This window comes from Xiphophorus maculatus, chromosome 24, assembly GCF_002775205.1.
Source record: "Xiphophorus maculatus strain JP 163 A chromosome 24, X_maculatus-5.0-male, whole genome shotgun sequence".
NCBI lineage: Eukaryota > Metazoa > Chordata > Actinopteri > Cyprinodontiformes > Poeciliidae > Xiphophorus > Xiphophorus maculatus.
Window position 1 is genome coordinate 10,162,219 of NC_036466.1, and position 11,767 is coordinate 10,173,985.

The 11,767-nt window shown below is 36.3% G+C and overlaps 2 protein-coding genes across 2 annotated transcripts; one reads left to right on the forward strand and one right to left on the reverse strand.

Moving 5' to 3' along the window:
* Nucleotides 1-188: 188 nt before the first annotated feature.
* sap18 (Sin3A associated protein 18) lies at nucleotides 189-2,583 on the reverse strand. Its single transcript, XM_005813316.3, has 4 exons — nucleotides 2,409-2,583; nucleotides 746-855; nucleotides 543-665; nucleotides 189-457 (listed from the first exon to the last, which is right to left on the reverse strand). Exons 1-4 carry the CDS (start codon nucleotides 2,478-2,480, stop codon nucleotides 301-303), a joined length of 462 nt encoding a protein of 153 aa, XP_005813373.1. The 5' UTR covers nucleotides 2,481-2,583; the 3' UTR covers nucleotides 189-300.
* Nucleotides 2,584-5,608: 3,025 nt separating this feature from the next.
* On the forward strand, nucleotides 5,609-11,384 carry LOC102228153 (gap junction beta-6 protein-like). The gene is made up of 7 exons (XM_023329267.1): nucleotides 5,609-5,655; nucleotides 5,748-5,801; nucleotides 6,628-6,799; nucleotides 7,777-7,929; nucleotides 9,169-9,317; nucleotides 9,405-9,611; nucleotides 9,700-11,384. The coding sequence occupies exons 3-7, from the start codon at nucleotides 6,629-6,631 to the stop codon at nucleotides 9,701-9,703; spliced, it is 684 nt and encodes a 227-aa protein (XP_023185035.1). The 5' UTR covers nucleotides 5,609-5,655; nucleotides 5,748-5,801; nucleotide 6,628; the 3' UTR covers nucleotides 9,704-11,384.
* Nucleotides 11,385-11,767: the final 383 nt, after the last annotated feature.

Genomic DNA, 11,767 nt, shown 5'->3' on the forward strand with positions numbered 1-11,767 from the left:
TTTATTTTCTTTCCTGTGTCTCTAATACTTAGAGAGTCAATATTTGATTTGTGAGAAATTACTTACACCACATTTAAATTTGCTAAAATGCAGAATATGTTTTTAGTCTACTGACAATTACAATTACTTCTAATTACTAAAGTTTTACAGAGAAGCCTCTCATAACAGTCAGTAAAAATTAGACTTAGTCTTTGAAAAAAAACCCAGGTTTATTAAACATCAGGTTTTACAAATGAATGAAACAATTTAAGATGAGAAAACACAAAATAAAGATCCATCTCTCAGAGTGTGAGAGGGTGTTCAGAAAGGCCTCATGCGCGTGTTGAGGGGCGGCGCTCTGTTGGGCGGCGTGATGGCTATATCCAGGTAGTCTCCGATCTGGAAACGCTGAGACTGCAGCGTCATGGCGTCATCCAGGCCTTTCCTCCCAGACACAGTGCTGCCGATCTCCTTCAACCTGAAAGTGATCAGTTAAGATCAATTACCTGCTATTCCTCTGATCAACCTGTCTAGTCAGCACAGATTTGTAGAGTCAGACTTACTTGTACATCTTTACTCTCAGATCAGGGAAGACAATGGCAAAACTGAAGTGAGTCCCCTTTTTCCTGGCTTCTGGATACACTTCCTTTACTAAACTGGTAAGCTCCTTCAATGTAGCATCCATCCTGCAACACATACAGTCAACAGTTCAGCTCCATTTCCATTTCTGTGACAAGTAAATACAGACAAGCCAACAAAATGTTACCATGTGTATATCTGGAGCTCACTGGAGGGCACATTGCCCCGAGCAAATTCGTCTGATCTGTGGTGTCGCCCACTGTTGGTGGTAAATACTCGCAGGAGAAGGGGGCAAGTCTGCAGCAAACGAGAAAATCAAGCATAACTTTTAACATAAGCAGTGCAGAAACAGTCCAAAAGTATTCTACACAATCAAATGAGCTTATAAATACTTGTTAGTGTTTCAAATTTACTTTAATAAACACCGTTTGTCTTTAAATAATGTTTTTGACAGGGATCAACACAACATCTACACAATCAATCCATCAGGACTGCCATCTAGTGGCAAAACCAAGTTACTACAACGCAACCTTTTAGTGAGGGTCAGATAATACTTAAAAGCATTTATAATCGTGCTTACATGTAAAAGGTGACAAATGAAACATGATTATATGCATTAATATGTTAATTTATTCCTGTGCAATGAGGGAAATTATTGATGTTGATGTCAAAATACACCAATAACTTACAAAAGCTAATCAAAGTACAGAATTTATTAGTGCGTAGCTGGCAGGTCTCATTAAAAGTACAACCGTGTATTAGGGTCATTGCAGATAGAAAAAAACTCAGAAATTTTCTAGAAAAAAAAAATTACTAATTCCTGAGTTTCAAAAGTAGAATATTTTTACAATAAATTGATATTTTTCTTACATCTTATCAGCACCAGTTCAATCAAAACCACTAACAATAGTCAAACTTGCTCATGTGTAGTAACACATGGTGGTGGCAGCATCATGATGAGGGGCTGTTTCATTGAGCAGGGACAGGTTAGATGGATTGTATTATTTAGAGCCCAATACTGTTAAAAGTAGATTTGGATTGTATTATTCTAAAATGGACTAAAATCCTTTAAAATACAGCCTGAAGTAATACATAAATAAATATTTATGAGTTTTGAAAAGAGTGATATTAGCATGCTTTATTTTTGGTTAAAAAACCAAAATGTTTAGTCAACTCTGGATTAGATTATTCTATATATAAATCATAATATTAAAAGCAAAGTTTAACTTCTGATAAAAGTGTTTTGTAATATTTTAAAAATTGCCACATGAGGCATTACAAGCATCCCGTTTAATGTTTGCCTAAAATGTCTAAAGGTTTCACATATGAAAGATTATATAAATATTTCAGAGCTGAACCAAAAATCAGAATCAGATCCACTAAAACAGGCGGAATAGCCCTTTACTAAAAAGCCCCTGGCTTCAGCGTCGGACATAAAAATATATTTAACAACCTGCTTGATTCTAATTTTCATTTAAAAATAGTGCAAATATAGACTTTCGAGAAGAAAGTTACAACACTACATGACATAAAATCTACATATTTTTAAAGATAAACATAAAATTAAACATCTTTTAATGCTCACGCTGGATAGCCATTAGCTAGTAAAGCATTAGCTAGCGCGACACGTTGACTTTTCGTTATTTACCAGTTTTTCCCCCCCGTGACTATTAAATAGCTTAACATTACCACAGCAATTTTTCACACAATTTAACTACTGTGATGCATTTGATCTAATATTACAAATACCGTTCAATAGTTTGCTTTCTGATATTAGCATCACATGCTAACTAGGTTAGCTCGGGGTACAGAAGTAAAACAAGCAGCAGGAGTAAAATCCTGTTATTTACCTTTTCCCGATCGATGGGTTTCTCTGGCTCCTTCTTTATTTCCTCCTGTGTAATCCGCGATTCAAGCGCCATTGTTATTTATTAATAATACAGTCACACAACGAAGTCCGCCTCCGTGCTCTTTTCGTAGCTACAGCAACGAACAAGGTGGTGAGAGACTTCTTCTTGACTTTTTTAGCGGTTGGCAAACAACGTTCTGTTGCTCACTACCGCCACCAGCTGGTGAGGTTTGCGGACCAGAATGGAAATGTAATTCAAATTTGCTTCAAAATATATATTAAACTCATTAATCCTGTCGCTAGCAATAAATATTGATAACAAAAACTGTAAGCCATGTTCGATTTTCTTCTACTTTGCAACTGTGCAGTCAATTAAATAAAATTTGTGACACAAGGTGGGAAAGTTCAAGTAGCGATGCACCGATCACATATCTGCATCTGTCCCAAAATTGAAAAATATGTATATATATTGGGTATGAGTGACAGTATGCCTAATCCATAAGGGCAGATCTGTTCTGTCTAATTCTATGCTTTGGGCTCTGAGAGACGTCATGCATTATTATTTATTACATTTAGAAATCCTAATTAGACTTTCTGAACCATTTGAAAGAAAGAATGTTGTTTCTGTGACGACAGGAAACATCTCAGTGGTTTAGATGTTCTTTCTCGTTATCCAGAATGTTTATAAATCATCTAACACTCTTGTAGCTTGTTAGATTTTCAGTTTTTGTAGAAACTGCATCTTAGTGTCAACCAGCCAAGCCTTCCTACAGAAAGCTGCCATTCAGTCACATGCTTCACTCCTGCTCACTCATTAAACTGTCTGTGGGTGAGTGTGTGTGTAATTCCTGTCAACATATATGTGAGTGTATGTTTGCACAGTATGTGATGGTACAGTGTGTGGTTGTTTGTGTTCTTCCTGACAGTGCCGCTCTCTGTTCTGGCTGATCAGAGCCCAGAAACGTCTCTACTCTTTCACCCTGATTCCCACATTTCCACTCACACACCAGACTGAAACGATCCTCCGAGCTTTTCTCAGCCGTTTCTGCTCCGGACTTGATAGAAAGATCGAACAGTGGCTCTTTGAGTCTCTGACACTGATACCCATTCAACGAAGCAGGGCCTTGTATTAACACAAATTCTATCACAAAAGGGTTTTATTGAGATTTTAGGTGATAAACCAACTTAAAGTGGCTCTTTTTGACCTACATACAAGCAAAAACATATCACCAAAGAATACCTAACTACTCTGCAGTGCAGTTTAGTCTACAAAAGTAGGGATGGACAGTATGGATTTAAAGTTTTATCACAATATATTGTGTGACAATAAAAAACATTCATTTATTTATTCTTTATCGCTCCACAAACACAAATACTGTTCTTGAAAAACATTCCCGTTTACAATTAGCTTCTTTAAAACACCATTTACATGAAGAAGTATGATTTATATCACTGAACTACACACAATAGCTGCATTTAATCATATTTTAAATGTATTTACATTTATTGACACTCATTGAACAAATAGTAGAGAAATTAGTACAACTGAGACAACGATAAATCAAAATTCGCATCACGATAAATGATAAACGATACGATAAATTCCCAACCATAATTAAGGACATTCCTAATTTCACCATTCTCAGATCTTTATTTCCTAGATTGCGTCTCTGTCTTAAATTTAGCGTCTTCCGAAGTCTTTATTCGACTTCCGAGAGAATCCACAAGGTCGAAGCGAGGAAGTCTCTTTTTGCTCCCACACTTCCACAAACTGTGGGAAAAGCTCATCGGTCCCAGTCATCTGCCGCACACAGAGCCGCTCTGTCCAGATCGCCGGCCGCTGCCAAGACGTAACTCTGATCTGAGAAGCTCTTCTTCCGACTCTCTCGCTGGGTCCAGTTACGGTCACAACAATCACACACAGATACACTTTCCCACACACACACCTACACACCACAATGCCACTTTGTTCTCTCAGCCCTGCAAACTGCTGGTTCAGTAAAATTTTTAATCTGAATACAACAGTTTAAATTGACTTAAACATGAAAAATGTCTCCAAAATGATGGACACTCTTGACTCTAATAGACTCCTATTAGAAAACCAACAACATCTATCTAGAACTAGTAAATCTATGGAATTAGAAATTATCTTAACATCTTATTAAAACCTCTTCATGTCTTCAATTTTGCCTCATTCTGGTAAAACTGCAACACTTCAATATGACAATTTTCTCTCTCCATTTCCATTTTATATCAATAAAGGCTGTTAGCCTCACAAAAAGACGCCTTAATGCTTTTGACAGAAACATTAGACTTGATAGGACAAAATACGATACAACTTCATTTTACAGATTTGCTCTGAAAACAAACTTGAAGATATTTTGTCATAATGTCGCTCTGTAATTGATAAAAACAAAATGTAGAAAATCAGCACTAACATTTTATAGCACAGAGGCTATTATGGCTACTAAGGAAAATAAAAAAAGCATGCTTAAATGACACATTTAAAGTTTGCAACAGAAAACATGTGGAAGAAAATGCTTTAATTTGGTGAAAGCACAATTAAAATTTTCAGCAAACTGTCAATACTTAAAACTCGTTTAATCTGATTGAGCTAAAGCTATTTTGCAAAATGTCACTAAATGATTATTTAGAGGAAACCGACTAACAGACCTGCAGCTGTAACTGCACTGTGATTTCCAGTTGTGGAGTATTTTTTTAAAAGTTTTTGGTCGTAATGTCACCAAATAGAAAAACAAGTTCCAGGGGTTAGCATGCGTTATAGCAAGGGTCTCTTTTCTGTCAGTTTGTTCCAAAACACTTTCATATATTTAGGTAAAGTTAAGTCAGCTCAACTTTTTCTCTTACAAGAAAATTATGTCTGTAATAATTTTACCCAGATTAAAAATAAAAATAAAAAGTTTCCATCTGCATCAACCTCCTGTGCTGAATGACCAAATTTGTATCATTGTTTTTGATCGGAGGTGGGGGCCGCACAAAATCAGTCCGATGGCCACAAATGGCCCCAGGACCACACTTTGGACACCCCTACTTTACAGGATGCCTGTCTACCTTTCACTCTTGCAACTTTGGATCAGAAAAAAAGTCCAGACTGATTCCTGGAAAGATTTTAATAAAGCCCTGATGAGTTTTATTTTGAAAATCCTTGGAGGAAGTGACCCTGTTGCTGTCTTTGTTGACTCCTCAGTGAAAAACGCATCTTTATGGAGAAGACTTCAGAGCTGCAGGTTTGTGTCTTGTTGCTCTCAAAGAACAAATTCAGATTTATTTCAGTCAGTTTTGTAATTTCAATTAGATGCATTTTATTTTCTTCTTGCAGGAAAAGAAAATGGGGAAATTTTTACAGCCGATAACCTGAATCACTGCAAGCAAGGTGAGAAATGTGTTCCTGTTGGAGTCATTTTTATTTCATTTCATTTATTTGTTTATTTCTAAAAACAAAAGAAATAACTAACAAATAGGACAAGAGAACAAAAATAATTAACTTATAAATCAATAATTATCAGAAATGTTTAATTTAAAACATTATGGTATTTATATACTTGTTTAACTTACTGTAACTAATCAGCTATATTAATGTTAGTAATATTATTAATTAGACATAGAGTGTCAGAATAATTACCAACTCCTTTCCAATGTACACCTGTAAATTCCTCAAAATCTGTTATATAACAACAAATAAAATAAAATAAAAACAAGTAAGGGTGATCATGATAGTAAATAATCTGCTAATAAAGGTAACAGTAAGAAAGGAAAGGTATAAATTGAATATATTTACAAACACAATATTTTTTTTAATCGCTTTGATTAAAAAATGATTCTGCTGTAGTTGTAGTGCAGCCCGAGTTATTTATCTGAGGGTGAAACATAAATATGTTTCTACCAGTGAATGGTGATGCTTTCTTTGTACAGTAGAGTATTTTTTACAGTGTCAGTGGGCAGCGAGGTTCATCAGATGTTCACATGAATGCTGACGCGGCGCCTTCGACTTTCCTCCTCTCACTTTCATTCCTTTTCATCGCCTTCCTCTGTCAGAGTCGGCTTTTGTTTCTGCTTTCATCTTCTGCCACTTCTCTCCTCCTCAGAAATAGATTCACGTCGTCATGGAGTCGTTTTTATCAAACGATTAAACATTTAACCTGCCGTTTTCTGGTGTAAAAAGTAACTTTTCTGATTGTTTTGCTTGTCTGCTCTAACAGGATGTCTTGGCCGGCTCTGTACGCTCAGCTACTCGGCACCAACCGGCACTCCACCTCCCTGGGGAAAGTGTGGCTCTCTGTGTTGTTTATTTTCAGAGTCATGGTTCTGGTTGTGGCCGCTGAGAGCGTCTGGGGCGACGAGCAGTCCGATTTCACCTGTAACACACTACAGGTATGTCGTTTGACAAGTTGGAAAGAAACATGACATTATTTATAGACATCAACAGGCTGAATTTATTTAAACTGACTGCATTTTTGACATAAATTACAATGTAAACTATGAGGTTTCAATCATTCTAAAATGGTGCAAATGTGTAAATAGCTACTAGCAAATGCTCCAAACCTCTATCTCTGCTACTTTACTAGCATAACCACAGGAAATGTCTATATTAATAAAATATTAACATTATTTTCTAAGGTAAACCACTTTGAACTGCTTTGTTGATTAAATTAGCTGTGAAAATCAACCTTACTAAATTTAATTTGTGTTTTTTCTTTCCACTGTTGTCCAGTGCTCACTTAGAATGACTGGATGAATCCTGTTGTTTTTTTTATTTTTATTTTATACATGACAATTGTTTCACTGACTGGCCTGATTTGCTTTTGTTTGATTCAAATTGGACTCTTCGTTGTGAATTGAATCCGGTTGAATTTGAATTTAAAACGGTTATTTTTTTGTAAAGTAAGATGATTTGTTTTTATTATTACTATTATTTTGAACAATAATAAAATTTTCCTGCTCTTATTTGACCGCAACTCCTTTTTTTTGTTTTTTAAACTTTGAATCTAAACTACTCCGGATCAATTTCTCCTATTCTTAATTCCTAACTCCTCTTTCATACCTACTCACTTTTTTCATTCGGACCGGACCGGACCCAAATGCTTAGTACATTTCCTTACAGAGAATAACTTTACCTTGTTGCTTGTTTATGTGAGTGTAAGATGTCCCCAAATCAGGGCACAAAAAGACCAAATCTGTAAAGAAATGATACAGCAAATGTGCAAACTAACCACCACACAGCAAATACTGACACCTGCTGGCTGTATGATACCATTTAGTTTAATAAATCAAAACTAATCATTAGAAACAAGCACAATGCCAGCTGTATGGTGATGCTGATTTCCATTTCTGTTACTTTTTTCTCCCAGCCTGGCTGTGAAAACGTCTGTTATGATCAGTTTTTCCCAGTGTCCCATATCCGCCTCTGGAGCCTCCAGCTGGTCTTTGTGTCCACACCAACCCTCTTGGTCTCCATGTATGTGTCCTACCGCAATCACTGCGATAAGAGACGAATCCTTCAGGTGGATGTTCCTCTTTTATTTTGCTTATTCATTGTGAGAAGGCACCTCTGTAAGCTGATGTCATGTTACAGTCAAACATAGTAGTGGTAGTGTGGTGGTTGGGACTGTTTGCTGCTTCTGGACCAACCTGGATTTTCTGACAGATAAATTCTGATCTAGAAAAATCCCAGAGGATTTTGGTTGGACATTAAATGTCCAACCATTGGACTGTTAATCTGGATGGGAACGTGGTTCCTTCTGAACCAGAAGTGATCATCTTAGGAGAACGCAGCACAAAACAGCTGAACTATGGTTTCCAGATCAATGAAGAATAAAATATAAAGTATATTAACACTCTTGATCAATGTAGAAGAGAAATATATATCAACAAAACCATATGAAACAGAGAATGAAAACATGTCAGACGATATGGAGAAGCTGCCTCCATCTCATACTATGACATAGAGCTATGTCTGTCTAGTGAACACAAAGCGTGTTTAGACCATGCAGGAGCTTCATCAACATAATCAATGTTTAAACAGATTTACAAAAGACTTATGAACCTTTCAGGTGAATAACAAGGTTTTGGTGATTGGCAGAGTAAGTACATGTAGGAAAACACACTTAGGCTACATGTCCGTCTTAGCTAGCAGATAAACGCTACACCAGCTAGGCTAATTTTGCTAACTAAACGGCAGTAAGTGATATTTATGTTAGTAATACACAGAGATGGGTAGAGAAATCAAAAAGCGTGATTGACCAATAATTGTAATGTACTTATATTGTTTATAAGTTAGATAGGAATGAAACGAGAGCTAGTTCTAAGCTTGTAGCTTGTTTATTGTTGTCATAGACAAAGTTCACGGAAGTGTTACGTGATGTCACATGAGAACTGGGTATTGAAATTAGAGAGAATTTGATGAATTTCGTTTGTTTTAAAATCTAAATAATGCACCTAGATCATATTAGTGACCTTGGTATAAATCATGCCAGGGCATTTTAAGTACAATATAAAGGAAGTCATAACCAAATTTGGTTATGCAGTGAACCATCAAGCTCACACCTGACTAACCCACAGAAATAACTGGAAGTTTTTGTACTGTAGTGAAATGGGAAACACTTTCAAATGTATCAATATGTGTCCAAGTTTTATATGATTTTATGCTACTGCATTTTTCACACTCATCTCTTCACGTCTGTGTTAATCTCAGAAGGTATTGTGTGTTTATTTTCCCATGGGCGGCCATTACTGTGCGTCAGAGTTCTGGACGGGCTAGCGTACTCAACAATAAGGGGCAAGAAGAAGAGCTGGAGACTCTAAAAAAGAGGAGACTCCCAATAGCTGGCGCCCTCTGGTGGACATACCTCTGCAGCCTGGTGTTTAAAATGATGTTTGAAGGTGGATTCATGTAAGATATGGGATTCGACTGTTCCCTCTGTCCATAATCAGAGTGGTTTGGTGTGAGAACACACACTGTACATCCTTGTATCGCCAGGTACGCCCTGTACGTTGTGTACGACGGTTTCCAGATGCCACGCCTGGTGCAGTGCGATCAGTGGCCATGCCCCAACCTGGTGGACTGCTTCGTCTCACGGCCCACGGAGAAAACCGTCTTCACCGTTTTCATGGCTACTGCCTCTTCTATCTGCATGGTTCTTAATTTGGCTGAACTTGCATATCTGGTCGCCAAGGCTCTCAACAGGTAGAAGTGTTAACCATACTACCAGGTGATTAATCAGATTTAATAGGTTTGCAGTTTTACATTACCTTTTTGTGTCTTTGATTTTCAGCTAACAACTGACATCTTGCTTTCAATGAAACTTTGAGGGCAGAGGGTGACGAAATCAGCAAGGAGAACAGATTTGTCAAGAGACAGATTTGGGTTTGAACAAACCATCTGCTCCAGAATGAAGGTGCATCACATAGCAAAGACTTTTAAGAACAATTTTAAATGCAGATAAATACACTTCTATGACCCCAGAAATGGTGACGGATGTCAACAATGAATTTTTATGCACACCTTGATGCCATTTGTTTTTATACCATTGTGGAATTTTTGTGGCCCGGCTGAGATATCTGGGTTCCCGATTGGTGGATGGAAAATATTTCAATATGAAGTCAATAATTTATTGATCAGAGAGGATTTCTCTGGGCTTTTATCAGTAGAAAATCCAGATTGAATCAGACATTTTGGACCAAATGCGTTACTTTATGGACTTTCTTTAATATGGAAAACTTGACCTCTTTCTGACCATCGCTCCATTTCTGAGTCTTTCTGGTTTTAAATGTTTGCTCATTAGAAAATCATAAAATTGTTGGTTGAATCACAGCAATAATTTCCACAGCTGTTTGCCAACTTGCTAGGAAAGTTGTTTTATGTATTTTATATTTGAGTCACTGAATACAATCACGGACATTTCAAATATCCATGTTTTTCCTTTACTCTGATTTTGTTTTAATGAGGAAAATCAAAGTCCCTGGTGAATTAATGAATGAAACGTATTCATACCCCTTTAAATTTCTCACTCTGTTTCATTGCAGCCATTTGCTAATCTCAGAAAAGTTCATATTATTTCTCATTAATGTATACTCAGCATCCCCTCTTGACAGAAAACATACAGAATTGTAGGAAGCTTTGTAAATTTATTAAAAAAAAGAAAAACTGAAACATCACATGGTCATAAGTATTCAGACCTTTTGCTCAGTAGAAACCCCTTTTTAGCTTGTACAGCCATGAGTCTTCTTGGAAATGATGCAACTAGTTTTTCACAGCTGGATTTGGGGATCCTCTGCCATTCCTCCTTCAGAACCTCTCCAGTTCCATCGGGTCGGATGGTGAATGTTGGTCATAGAGTTGGATGCAGGCATGCATAACAAATCACATTTTATTTTAAATATATTTACATTTTTCAAAAGTACATTGCCAATATACTATTACAGAATTGTACAAATTGTCAATACATTCAAAATTTGCAGACAACATGCTTATGAAAATTAGTACAATGAAACAATAGGTACACTTTAGAGGAAATGTGAAAAATATTTAACCAAGGACAGAGTATTGTTTTAATTTAATATCACAGTATTCCAGTATTATTGCAAACATACTGACATTTCTCCTTCCTAAGAACAGTGAGGATCAACGGCAGAACATTCCCATTCACTGCACTTTACAGAAACCTACAAAAAAGAACATTTGTATTTTAAAGAGTACAGAAAAATGGCAAAGAAAAAAGTCTGACTTACAATTTTCAGACGTAGCGGACTCGCTATGCATGTGACATCATCAGAACTGATGATTCAAGTAGCTGCAGCTTCTCTTCTCTGAATGGAGCTACAGCGACATCTGCTGGGTCTTAAAGGAATATTGGGAATTGCAGTATTTTGCACCAATGTTATGTTATTTTTTTTCACATTTCTTCTATCGAATGTTGGTTCCTGGGTGTTTAATGAGACAATAAAGTTTTTAATAATGTTCTTTGTGTTTTTTCTATGTAGCTGTTTGTGTACAAATATAGTAACAGCACCTTTATTTTAGTCCTCCATTATGTTTAGGTTTCTGTATTCAGATCAACAAAGAAATAAAGTATAAAATTAAAAACTTTCATCTTTATTTAGTAAAGACGGAAGCATCCTGTTCAGTTGATCTAGATTTTAAAGCTTCTAATTACGGTAGAAATTTATTTTGCGTTATTCAAACTGAAGATGTTTAAATAAAATACATGGGAACATTTTAATTAATCAATACAGTTTTTTTCCTTGAAAGCTTCTTTGTTAAGCTTCTTTAAACTAGAACTGTACTGTTATTATATTTTCCGGTGTTTTATTTTGAAAGACCTCACAGGAAGTGTGTTTATA

Coding starts and splice junctions, on each gene's coding strand:
- LOC102228153 (XM_023329267.1), top strand. CDS start 6,629: ATGTCTTGGCCGGCTCTGTACGCTCAGCTACTCGGCACCAACCGGCAC. Junction 6,800..7,776: donor TCACCTGTAACACACTACAG/GTATGTCGTTTG, acceptor TTTTTCTCCCAG/CCTGGCTGTGAAAACGTCTG. Junction 7,930..9,168: donor ATAAGAGACGAATCCTTCAG/GTGGATGTTCCT, acceptor ACTGTGCGTCAG/AGTTCTGGACGGGCTAGCGT.
- sap18 (XM_005813316.3), bottom strand. CDS start 2,480: ATGGCGCTTGAATCGCGGATTACACAGGAGGAAATAAAGAAGGAGCCA. Junction 856..2,408: donor AACCCATCGATCGGGAAAAG/GTAAATAACAGG, acceptor CGTTTGCTGCAG/ACTTGCCCCCTTCTCCTGCG. Junction 458..542: donor CTGAGAGTAAAGATGTACAA/GTAAGTCTGACT, acceptor GATCACTTTCAG/GTTGAAGGAGATCGGCAGCA.